This window comes from Balaenoptera musculus, chromosome 1 (genome assembly GCF_009873245.2).
Source record: "Balaenoptera musculus isolate JJ_BM4_2016_0621 chromosome 1, mBalMus1.pri.v3, whole genome shotgun sequence".
Classification (NCBI taxonomy): Eukaryota; Metazoa; Chordata; class Mammalia; order Artiodactyla; family Balaenopteridae; genus Balaenoptera; species Balaenoptera musculus.
This window is the reverse complement of record NC_045785.1, coordinates 64801260-64814827: the sequence shown is the minus strand read 5'-3', so window position 1 is coordinate 64814827 and position 13568 is coordinate 64801260. Positions and strand designations below refer to the sequence as shown.

The following is a 13568-nucleotide window of genomic DNA, read 5'->3' as shown; positions in this document are numbered from 1 at the left end:
GATCTACTCTATAGATCTATTGCCTATAGTTAACAATACTGTGTCATATACTTAAAAATTTGCTAAGAGGATAGATCTTAAGTGTTCTTATCACAAACTAATAATAATAAAGAAGGTGGGAGGAAACCTTTAGATGTGATGGATATGTTTATGGCATAGATTGTAGTTGAGAGTTTCACAGGTATATACTTATCTCCAAAGTCATCAAGTTATATACATTAAATATGTACAACTTTTTGTATGTCAGTCATACCTCAGTAAAGTGCTTTAAAAAACAAAAACAAAAACAAAACAAAAAAACCCCAAAATCTTTAGGAACCTTATTTTAATAATTATATTCTATTCCATTATATGGATGGGCCAAAAACTTAAACCATTCTCTTTAAAGTTTACGTTGCTCCTGAAATTTTGCTTTGAAGGAAAAAAAAACAACCTTTCAGACGACATATTTGTTCATAAAACATTTTTTTTTATTATTCAGACTTCTCCCTAGGTTTAGAAATGAAAGTTATGGGTTACAGCGTAGGAACACTTTTAACTGCCTAATGTAGGTTAGGAATTGGCTTTCCAAAGAGTTGTACCAATTTATATTCCCACTTGCACACTTATGCAGGTGGTTCTTCTCCATCTCAATGACAAGAGGGGTAAATGAGAATACAGTTAGATAGTGGGATTATTTTCCTCTAAAAATTTCTTTGCTATAATTGATATGATTCTTTCCTCCACTCTTTCCTGTATGCTTAGCGTTACCATCAGCTTGAAATTAAAAAGAAACTGGAGACATTAGCTAGGAAGGAGCGAATTCAGAGATTTAAGGTAAGGAGCTACGTAACTCTTTTACTTCATAATATTATTTTATGATTTTGAAGGCCAATGGTACTATTATTGAAGTGGCTTGGGGGCACTTTATTTTGGGGTAACTCATAACTGAGGTCAAATGATTGTTCCACCAAGCTTAAATCTTGGCCACTATTATTCCAGAAGATCATGACAAAATAGGAGCTGCTGTGCAAGAGAAACTGTATAAGACACAAGTCATTGAAAGAAAAACTTGAAACCGTTCTTCTCAAGTTTGAAATTTTGCTTTTATATTTTCTTGATTGATTTGTGATAGAGGCCAAAAGATTTATTTGTCATAAAAGGTAAAAATAGATGGTGACATTCCCAATGTGATGGAAAATGGGGCATTTTAAGAATTATCCAATGGTACATTTTCATGTGAACGTGACCCTTGAAAATATATGGTAGGAAAGATCTACGTTAGCAAACAAAAGCATAAGATTTAGACATTTTGTGAAGGCATTTTAAGATTCCTTGTTTTTTACTTTTGCATTTGATATTTCATCTTTGCAGTCAACTTAGGAGATGTGTAAATTTAAATCAAGAGATGAAAGATTCAATTAGGCATGCTTGAAAGGTTTCAGTTTAGGTTGGCAGTTTTACTCAATTTCTTGAGCCATTCAAACCCACGTGTTGTTCTTCATTTTCAGGGTATTACAAATCTGGGGCTTAAGACACATTCCACAAACTGATGAATATTCGTAAAGCTTTTGTGGGATAACTCGCCATAGGAAACAGTAATTTTCCCTCTTGCCTGATAGACTCAAATCTATTTTATCTTAGTCAAAACATACTCTTGTTACAAAAGTGTTGTTAAATAACAGACAATAGGTCAGTTTTTCAAAATCAGAAAAGTTGGTGTGTAGAGATTTGCCGTTAAGTCAACTTTACCAATAGTGTCCTATATCGAGGACTGATAGATTCCATACTTTATCTGCTGAAATGTTGATGGAAAAAATAGTTACTGGAAAATGGTTCCTGAAACAGTGTTCTATTCACTCTCGCCCAGATTGCCAGACACACTGACCAGATACATGGGCACATTATAGCATTGGCAGAAATTCCTGATAGACACTTCATTTCCTCTGTACGATTTTTATTCGTAACATTTTCACCTATAACTGCACTTGGCGAAAGACCTATATTTTAGGTCCCCCATATGTAATATATAACCCTTTGCTTATGGCATTATTTAGTAATTTTTTAAGGCAGAAAAGTAATACTTTCTGGTAGTCTCTACTAATCAGAGTAGTGAGGAACATTGTGCTTCTTGTAATGATCTGCTTAAAGCAGATTAATAAATATTATTGCTGAAACTAAGGATACACTGCATCTGTAGCTATTACGGTGAGCAGAGCTATTTCTTTGGATAAAGCACACTCAATTTCCTGCCTTTCACTACCACACCCAGTGCCCAGTACAGCTGTGGAAACATCTCCTGATTATCATGATGGTCCTCAGAGGGAGTACTTTTGAAAAGAATGAGAAAGAACTTCTCTAGTCCTATAATACCTCTTATCTGGCAGGCACTAACGTAACCTAGATTACTAATTATGCATCGGTTTGTTAAATCACTTTCTTATTCCAGGGAGAGCACACAGGATGGACTATAGGAAATAACATGCCAATCCTGTCTCCCCGCCCCCCAGTTGGCCCCAAGACTAACCATGGCCATAGTGTTCTGGTTGATGAAGGACATTCCAGTCCAGTAACACTGGTGAGTCACGTTAATAGCACTCTGACCTGCACCATGCCAACTAATTAATTCATGATTTTGTATTACTCTCAGAAAGAACGCTCTCTGGGTACATGGTTGTATCATCTTGGGAATCCTACTGAGTGAAAACATAATCTTGTATCCATTCAACTCTGTCTTTACTGGTTGTCCTGCCTTCATTCACTATCACCCCTGTCAAATCCATTTTGTTACTGCTAGATTAGTTTTCTTGAAGTGCAGATTACTTATGTTACTTACATGCCCAAATACCTTCACTGGCTCTGTGTCACCTATAGAAAAGCCCAGACTCTTGCACCTGACATTTAAGACCCCAAGCCACATGACATCAATTTAGCTAACCTAATACTTTTCCCCACGATTACCCTTTAGCACCCTACAATGCAGCACAATTGAACCATTGGTTGTTCCATGCATGTTCTATATTTTCTGACCTCTGGATTTTTTTCTTGCTGTTTCCTCTACTCTTACCTTATCTTAAAGCTTCTTTATGCATACAAATTCAATGGTACTGCACAACATGTCGGGCCAGATACATCTGAGCTTCTTTTATCAAAAGTATATGCACACAGTCTAAGATAAAAATAATTAAATGTACAGAAATTCTGTTTAAAGAAATTGCACACTGACATTTCATTCCACTTCGCTTCATTTATAACCTAGGAGTGGTATTTGCTTGAAGGAACATAAGGTAGCTTGAAACAATATAGATACAGGAAAAGACTTGCAAAATATCTCCTGGCGGTTGATGGTTTCAGCTTTAAATGAATTGATTTGATGACATCTTTATTCTGGCTTTGTGTGGCCTAATGTATTTCCTTGTTAGCATGAACATTTTTTTGGATTGCACAATATTTGTAGAGGAATTGCAATGCTTTCACAGATTATTGAAGTAGGTTCATCACATATAGTGTTAAGCTTTGACATTTTCAAAAGATAAATATGTTTTGACATTTCTCGATGAACAGCTCAAGTTATGAAAAGCAACCGTCTTCCCTTTGTTGTTATCATATTTCCAGGCTTCATTTAAATGTATATGTACACAAATAATTCTCTTATTGGGTGGCAAATTCACTAGACTCTCAAAAGCTTATCCTGGGTGAAACAAAAGAAACAAGGGCCATTTTCTATCTTCCCACCTGTTTCAGGGAGGAAAAACTCTTGAAAGGCTTTCTTTTCAATTTTCCAGCTGAACAGCCTCAATAAGTAGTTTATGATACATCCAGGAGATGTTAATGTGGCAGGAGTGAGAAAGTAATTTAAAAATTACAGGAACCACTGACACCAGCACTTTAGCAGCCTTTCTATCTGGTAAGCCAGGATTCTTCACTTGATCACCCCCTGCGGTGCTGCTGCCTCATAGGGGATACCTATTGTGATCTTGGAATTGCAGTTCCCATGTTACAGAAATTCAAGTCCTTCTTTTTTGTTTTCCTAACTTGGTTACATATCCTCTGAATTGGATTCCTGACCTCCAGGTGCCATTGGGATAAAGATAATAATCCTTTTGGGATATTGCCATCCATTTTTCTCTTTAAACTTTCTTGAGTGAATAAGGAGAGCATACGGTGAATAGTTACTTCACTTGGTCACTAATTGCACCTAAACTTTCAAAATAGCATGTAGGCTTTTAGCTGCACCATGCCATTAAAACTGTGGAAGTCATTCAACTAATTTTGTACATGCTTGGAAAATTCACCCCCAGAGATCTTCTACTAAGAATTAGAAATGCTCAGCTAAGCTGAGTAATCACCAGGTAGTCAATTTCAATTCACATTCTGGTACAGTTTTGAAAATGTTAAGCTACAGTGCCATATATATTCCAAGAAAATATATTACAAACAGTTTAAAATATAGCAAATTTAAGGTGGCTCCTGATGTGAACTACAACAGTTTGTAGTTCACAGCTGTTAGTTGAATGGCGCAGATTTGTTTTTAGAGATACATGTAATCGGTTAAACATTTGACTGCCACATTCATCTAACTGAATGCAAATGTGGGGAAGTAACATTTAGCACACAGCAGCCAATAGATCATGTTCTAGTTTAGAGTAACCTGCTTTCCAAGTCCTACATTCAGTGTTTTTGTGTTCAGTTGGATTTTTTTTTGACAGGAGTGGGTTTTAAGGCATATTTGTTTTACAGAGATTTGTTTGGATGATCTGATCCCTTTGTTCAGAAAACTTCTAGTCTGATTTCTCTTTGTAGGTTTTAAGACCTTTCACCTTTTGGCTCATAGAGGCTTATGTCTTTTTTCTTTAAACCAAACGCTGCTCTAGTCAGTCCACTTGGCTTCTTGTCTAGGTTTGTATGCGGAGACCAAAATAACGACTTTAACATAAGGATGCGCTCCCCGCCTCAACACACACGCATGAGTCTCAGCTCCTGCACCATCTCTACTCTATGAGGCATCAAAAGCTCAGACTCCTTTTGTGTCGTTGATCTGCCAAATTTAGTGTGTTGCCTTCATCCACGCATACCAAGATGGTATATATATCACCGTGTGGCTCTTTCAGCCAGAGCGAAGGGGATAAGGGGAAAGTGAAGATGCATTTCTTCTTTCTAAGGGCATGATCTGGAAGTTTCATATAGCACTTCTGCTCACATCTTACTGGCCCAAACTGAGACATACATCTATATGGAGTTTCAAGAGACACTGGGAAATACAGTCTTTATTTGTGATAGCCATGTTCCCTAATAAATATTCTATTACATGAAGAAAGGAAAACAGATATTGGGGAATATTCTCTTTGCTCCCCTTCCCATGTCTGGCTCACAACTGGCTCTTCTTACTTGGATGTTCAAATTTACCATTCCTCTTTTCTCCTTATCATTTTCTTCTTTTGCTCATTCATTTGGATAAAATGTAATTACTTCTGTGAAACTTTAATTTTTACTAGTCTCATTGGCTTATTCCAAATAACTTTTAGTCCTAAGTTCTATTAGTTTTCAGGTATTTTGTTGTTATTGTCTCTTTGGCAGTATTTGTGTGGTTCATTTGACACTAATTGTCTTGTGTTGCTGTTTAGATGTTAAAACTTACTTAAAACTTACTTTGTCATCTCACAGTGACTAGAGTTGGAATTCAATAAGTGTTGATGTAACAAAATCAGAGTTTTGGCAACATATAACATGCTTGTCAAGATGGCGCTAAGACCAACTTTTGGTTGGTGGGAGCTGCCCTATCACCATTTTTTATATATTTATACAACACTTTGCCAGAGTTGAATATTTGTTGTCACCATTACACCGTGAGTCAATGTAATAAGCCTTATTCATTAATCATTTATATACTGTTGTTCTCACACTCTCTTACCCAAATTTGCATGTATTATTCTTAACAGGTTTTCTACTGTTTTATTGTAATAGAACAACTGGGCCAAACATCTTGTTTTTTCCATTTTTGAAACATTGCTGATCTTTATGCTAAAGTTACAATGTTCTGTCAGTGCTCCAAAAGACACATCTAATGCTCTGAACTGGCACTTTCGGTTTTCTCTGTAGTACATTCTTGATTAGAAAATGCATCAGTCAGGGTCTCAGCAGGAAACAGATGGCTCACACAAATAGGGTAATTAGGAAGGGTTTAATAAAGAAACTAGAAAGATGCAAGTGGGGTTAAGGAAAACCAACTGGGTATGTAAAGCATGCTGGCGTGAATACAGTGGGGAACCACACCACATAGGCCTAGGGGGAAAGAGAGGACTTGGATACCAGAACCAGCTGGCAGGTTCTGGGAGAGGACTTCCTGATAGGAGCTGTGGACTTTGTTGGAGGGACCCAGCTGGCCCATCATAACCCTGGTTGGGAAGGGTCCAGGAGCATTAAGACCCCAGTCTCCTTCCCTCCTGTCTTTTGATCTCCTGCCAGCGTCTTTCGTTGGCCAAATCCAACTGGAATCCTGAGGTTAGTTGATGTAGTCCATAAAGAAATAACTCCCAGCAGCCAGAGCAGAACAGAGAAGACAGAGAAGAGGGGCAAATGGAAACTATCCAGCCTGGAAAACATCTCCATTTTGACAGTGTTTTCCAAAGTTGCCAGTTACAATTTTTCAGTTTTGTTTTCCTAGTATTTCAAGGAAGAGGTTGAATAAATGGTAATGCATTAGAAGTAAGTATTTGCCTTCCCTCTTTTTGAATCGTATTGTATGCTTTCACTTCAGCACCAATCTTAAGACCTAAAGGACTCGTACTAGAGTTGATGTTGAAAACATTTAAACAGGAATGAGTTCATTTTAATCATAGGCCCTTAGATCTCTAAATTAGGAACATTATTCAACTTAACATTTAATTGAGCAAAGCCATTCAACTTACAGCATCAATTAGGTATTGTAAGCGAGTTCACAGTGTGAATAAAATACAGGAACCTAACAGGGAACATCTTCTTTATCCAAAATACTCTACAATTGCGGCAGTTAGGTATGTAGAGGACTGCCACACCATATGTTTTAACAAATACGTTGGGTCATAAGAATATGTATAATGGAAGGACATAATTAAAGGTTAATCTGTTCAGTAAAAAGGCACCATTAATTAGTCTAGGCAATTTGTTGAGCTATTAATTGGTCCTGGAGACATGTCAAGATACTAATTTAAATGGAATTTTTTCCCCTAATTGTCTAGACAGCCCCTCGACCATACACTGCCCCAGGAAATATGCAGCCTCCAATTCGATTACAACCTCTACCCAGTAATCCTGCAGTAGGAACTGCTCCAAAGGTAACTTCGGGGTCCAGATCAAAAACCTCATTGCTGGAAAATGAAGCTCCATTTCCCATTGGGGTAAATGCTTTTTCTTCACAGTCTTTAAGATGCTAGATTCAATTAATCTATTTAGTGAAATATATATTTTGCACTTATTAAGCACTTGCCATGTACGTCTGTTTAATTATTTCTTACTTTAATTGGAAGGCCTATAATTTCTGTGTTATTGGGCAAAAGAGTAAGGAATAGATTTGTAATAATTTAAGATGATCTCTCATGAATTTGAAAGGTTGTGTGAAAAACAAAGAGGAACTTTTTATAGCTAGATATGACTTCTATCAGAATAGACCAAGTTTTGACTGCTTCCAAATTTTAAATGCATGAAACCTAGAAAATGAAACTTTCCAAGAATAGGTTTGCATTTGCATGCCGACTTACTTTACCATCAGTGTATGAAATTGCTTCAAGTTTGACTCTGGAGAAGGTTGGATATAGAAGGAAAAGAATGTCCATCTTTAAAAAAATCCTGAATTAATCACACACAGAAGCTTGACTATGCTTCCTTTTCAAGGTTATATCTCAGGTAATTTTCACTTATTTTAACAGAGCACAGGAAGGAGGTATGATAGCCATAAAATATGAGTTACTTAAAAGGGAAGGATAATTGGGACATTTAGTAATTAGGGAAGGTATTGTTTGTATTTTTAAGAGCAAGAAGAAACATTTGCCAGCTTAAGATAGAATCTGTGTTATGAGTACAATTGTAATTATGCTCAAATGGGTGAATTTAGCTCCATTAATTATTAGGAAACATATGACATATGAAATTAAGATATTTTTATCTAAAGCTGACAGACGACCTTGACACTAAGAAATTAATTCAGACAGATAAATTATTGTTTTTCACATTAAAAGTATAAACATAACCCTAAAATGATAAATAATATTTAAATCCATTTAATATGCTTTTCAGCTTGTGAAGCATTTTTCACAAACCCTACTTTAGTTAATTTAATAGTAGTTTCTTGGAAAGAAGGAGAAATTATACCAAAAGTGGTGGCATTTTGTCTAGGACGACTGCTTAGAGCTAGGCAGGAACTTATTGGGTCATAAGCCAATTAGGTTGACACTTTCTTGGATCTGGTCTCCACTTTAAATGTCCAGAGATTTCCCATTTCAAGCTAGTGTCCAGGAATAGTCAGATCCTGAGAGATTGTCTCAAGCTAACTAAAATAACACATGACAAGCCCATTTTTTCTCACTATAGTAAATCAAAATAGGGAATCAAATCATAATTAGGGACCATTAATTCACCAGATAACAATTAAATCAAAGCTTGTAGGAGCAGTACATTTTCCCCTTATAGGCAGACCTACATGGGAAGCCAGATCACAATGAGAAGGTTGCCTGGTGAGTATGGAATCAGAATGAGGGAATATGGTAGAATGGAATGTTAATGGCATCAGGTCATCTTAGCTTGATGCACCTGTCTCCTCTTAGGAATGGGCTTGCCAAAGGTACCAGAAAGCTCGAAGGTCTTTGGCTAAAGCCCTCTGTATCTTCCAGGGATAACTTTGCCTTTAGGACCAGAAATATTCAAAGTCCAATGGGTGGAATTTCCTGTCCCTCAGTTAGTACTCAGATGGGCACTTTCCACGTTTGCCAAGGTGATTATATTCTTTTCTAAGTTCCTATATCTATTAACTCTACTTGATCGGACCCATCTTTATGTTAGATATGTGAACACTATCCATCAGGTAATATTTAATTTTTTCTGACTAGCGAACGATTTTTCTTTTAGGTGATTTTCCAAATCTGCTCTGAGCCACTGGGTAGATTTATTAATTAAATCTGCACAGGGTCTTTTATGCCGACAAGATTGAGATCAATTCCATGTTAATTTCAACTAGCTAAACTTACATTTTTCATCCAGTGGAATTTATTGGACACTTACTATGGACTGGGTCCTGCTCTAGGCATTGGTGATATATCAACTATCAAAGCAGACAAAATTCTCTGACTTTTTGGAACTTATACTGTGATGTACATAGGCAAAATATACTGCCAGGAAAGACATGCAATTCTTTCAATGGCACTGATGATGAAAATTACTTAATATAAAATCAGACAAGAAATTCCTAAAGAATAATAGTCTGCATGATTGCTGAGTATGTAGTAAGCACCCACTAAAAGAGTAAAAGATATGCATGGGGGAATTGTTTGAAGGTGCAATAGACTTAAGCAGGTTGAATTTTCTAAGTATCAGGGGTGAGGAGCTTTGATTTAGGCAAAAGCAATTTGGTCAAAACTGACTGGCTGAGATGCTACTGAGTAAAATTAATGGTGTGATTGAAAATGATTATCCTTAGAATGAGAGTTTCTTATACACTGTTGATAGGAGTAGAAATTGGTACAACTATTTGTGAAGGCAATATGGGAATATCAACATTTTAAATGAACATGCTCATGCATTTTAGCATATTGGAATTTATCCTAGGAACACACATGCATGTGGAAAGAAACAGATTCAGGAATATTTAGTATTGTAATATTTGCAATAGTGAACATTTGGAAGACACCTAAGAATGTATTGTTTAAAAATGTTATGGCATATTAAAGTATATTAAAAAATAAGGTAAATTATTTATACTGGCATGGGAAGATGTCCAAGATGCTTTGGGCTAAAAAAAAGCAAGGTAAGGAGCAGAAGGTTAATTTTTTTAATTTACTAAACCATTTCCAAATAAGGTATGCCATTGATTGATAACTACTTAGAAATTAAAAGATAACCCCCAGGCCCAAAAAGTTCTGGATTCATTGATTTTATTGTTTTATTATCTTGTTTTCACTTCTTTAATTTATATTTGTTATTACAATGTCAATGCACACCATCACAGAAAAATTGGAAAATGTAAGAAAAGAAAAATGAGAGCATAAATAATACCTGCAACATCAAGCACTCTAACACTAAACCCCTTGGTGAATATCTATTTAAATCCCTTTCTGTTCACATAAATGTTGTTTTCAGTCAAAATATGGCATATACATGCCTTTATTTAACCTGCTTTTGTTTATTCAGCAATGAGAATGTTTGGGGAATGACTTCCCTTTCGTAAAAATAACTTTTCACAATTTAAGCATCTCAAAATAAAGAATAAATTGGCAGAAAATGAATTTAAAACAATACCAAATAAATTGGTATAAAACGGATAAAAATGAGTAAAGATACTTTAAAGTTTGGGAAACTACCTCAGATATACAAAAATTATCAATATGTGAAAGTTCAGAGGCTCAAATATACCTGAAACATAAAGTTTTTGTTTATACATTAGGTGCTTTTAATCATTAAGGTAATACATGTTGACTAAACTTATATGCCCTCACCACCCCACAATAATTCAAATCCACAAAGGCAACCCTGTGTTCAGAGTCTTCCAGTCATCCCTGATTTTATCAAAATCCACATATAAATTATTTAAAAGAAATGTATGATCACACTGCATGGACCTTTTTATGTCAGGACTCTGGACAAATAGATTAACACTATTCTTTTTAAAGCCTGATGAGAATCTATTATCAGAACAAAGCAAAATTTAGTTAAATATCCTCCTACTGATGGACTTGGTGGTTCAACTAAATTTTTTTTTCTATTTCTTTTCTTTTTTTCATGGAAAGGCATTTTATTTTAAATATAGCAGCACAGGCATGTCAATCCCAAACTGATCAACTAAATTTTTTAGACATATGTGTGTGTGCATGTGTGTGTGTGTATGTGTGTATCCTTATGCACATTTACATAAGTGTACTTGTGTAGTTATGTGGGTGAAATTTATTCCCACAAGTTGAATTTCTAGGAGAAAATAAGCTGAATAGAGACTTTGGGTCAGATTCTGGGGTTTTGGTTCCTTTAAACCATATTATCAAGGAATGTTATAACACCTGGGTGGGTGAAATCAGTGTAAAAAAAGTGCAAATACCCTATCGTTAAGTGAACTATCCAATCCTATCTCAAAGTATAACACTTCGAACTTCTTGATTTTAAATTGTTTAATTGTACTGGGTCCCCATAGATTTAATGGATTGTTGAGGGAAAATCCCCAAAATACTATAAAAATGCCATCACTGTATGTTTGGTTTAAAAAATATACTTAAATAAGGTTAGAAATCCATGAAAATTTAATTTGCTATGGGTACTACAAAATACCATTTTTCAACAGATTGAAGTGTTTTAAGTTTGCCTATTGATATCAGTTGTGTTTGCATGCAATGTCAATCAGACAGTCTTGTCTTTAATTTTGGGTTATGTTGGGTCACCACTTCTATTTCACTTGTTCTTATGTCATGAAATGTGATTACAGGGCAAGAAGGCAACGATGAAGTTCAGGAACTCCATGGACAATTCACAGGGAATGAATCGATATCAATTTCCGAAGATTAACCGTTGCATGGTGCCTATTCCTCCTCCACTTCCTCCCCCTAATGGAAAAATCACAAGGGAAAATAGACCTGAAACATGGAGAAGGAGAAGAGTTCGTCCAACCACTGCTCCAAATGGCTTAGAACCTCTCTTTACCAGGGTGATTATAGAATCAAATTTTCTTTCATTAATTTAGCACCGATTACATTGCACTATTAGATTTCTAGATGAAATCTAAGAGAATCTAGGGAAATCGAATGCAAAATGACTTGCATAAAGACATATAATAATTTTATAAATGTAGTAATTGTAAGCTTGAATGAATCTGAAACCAAATAGTTGAGTAGTTCAGTTGAGTAATTTAGCATAATTGAGAAAAATATCAAGTAAATCTTGTATTCCAATTTAGTTTGTATTATACCCATTTCCAAATCATTTATTTCCTTTAATTTGCTCATTCAATCACATGTCAGGAAGTATTTTTACATTTAATTTGTGTCTATTCAGGGACTTAAATATATCAAAAAACACAGTGTACCATATAAAATAATTATTAACACTTTTAATAATTTTGGCAAATTACTGTATAATATTTATAAATATTTTCCTTTCAGTATTCTTAAAATATATTGTAGCTTGTTGTAATCATTTCTTAAAATACTGATAAAGAAAATAGTCCTAAGGCCAGTTATATGTTATACAGATACAGGCTAGTATTAAGGCAAAAGATCTCTTAATTTTTAGAGTGTAAGTATACAACTAATAGCAATTATACATAACTTTTGTGGTTATTAGCAGATGGCTGGGTCAACATTTCACTGATGGAGAATCAGGGAGCAAAGTGCCAACATTGCATGTTGAGGCATGTTGGCTTTCCAAAACCAACCTCGTTCAAGTGCTCTGTTTACCCCTTGTCCACATCTCCCTCCCAGCAGCTTTCCTCACCAATAACTTGCCTCACCAATAACCTCTAAAAGTTGGGACTATCTTCCTTGTACTTGCTCAAATTTCCTCCTTTCAATCCACCTTTCACTAATTCTCTTTCTTTGTTACGGTCTCTGAGAGAGCCTCGTACCCCTCATCTCCGAGGCCCACCCTCCGCCCTGTTCCTTGATCTTATCCTTTTCCACTGCCATGGCACTTTGCACTGTCTGTCATTCTCCTCTCCTATTTGGATTTTTATTCCTTCCTCTAGTATTCATCTCTGTCTCTCAACATACCCAGGCCTTGCACAGAGTAACCAAGTCCTTTCCTCACATTCTGTAGCCTGAGACTTCTGTTTTCTCCTTTCCCACTGCAAAGTTCTCTGAAGAGTAGTTTACTGTAGCTCAGTCTAACAAGCAACCCCTGGCAACTCAGCTTACATTTAATTTCTTTTTCTCATTATTGTCTGTTGCTGGTCAGTGGCAATCCTGGGACCCAGACTGGATGAGTAGTCCCTGTCCTGGGGTATTTGGCCTTGTGGACAGCAGAGCCATGGAATGCTCTGAAGGTTCCATTCAGAAGTGACACATGTCACTTACACTTGAATTCCATTACCAAAGCCTGACAGCAATGGAGTGGAAGTATCATCCTCTCATAGAGAGGCGCAGTGAATATCTGGGGCAATGATAGAATCTACCACATCCACTAAAACTTACTTTGAATTCTTTGAATGCTGGCACTGGTCTCTACCAGGCCAACAAGCATGCTCTCTTGAAGGCTGTGGCCCCCGCTTGCAAAAATGTTGACTCCCTCATCATCCTCATTTGGTGGCAGCATTTGATTTTCTGATGCTAAAATATATTACTGGGACGAATTCTACCTGGTCATACTTTATAAAAAATGTTTAAATCTCATATAAACCATAAGAATATGTAAAATCTATATGTTCA

The 13568-nt window shown here is 36.0% G+C and overlaps 1 protein-coding gene across 1 annotated transcript in view; it reads left to right on the top strand.

The window, feature by feature from the left end:
- The window catches only part of ERICH3 (glutamate rich 3), a 113448-nt gene that overhangs the window by 40376 nt on the left and 59504 nt on the right, over positions 1-13568 (top strand). The window contains exons 4-7 of the mRNA XM_036859410.1: positions 745-816; positions 2429-2557; positions 7197-7292; positions 11636-11854. Coding sequence (XP_036715305.1) covers positions 745-816; positions 2429-2557; positions 7197-7292; positions 11636-11854 — 516 coding nt within the window. The remainder of the gene's footprint in view (positions 1-744; positions 817-2428; positions 2558-7196; positions 7293-11635; positions 11855-13568) is intronic.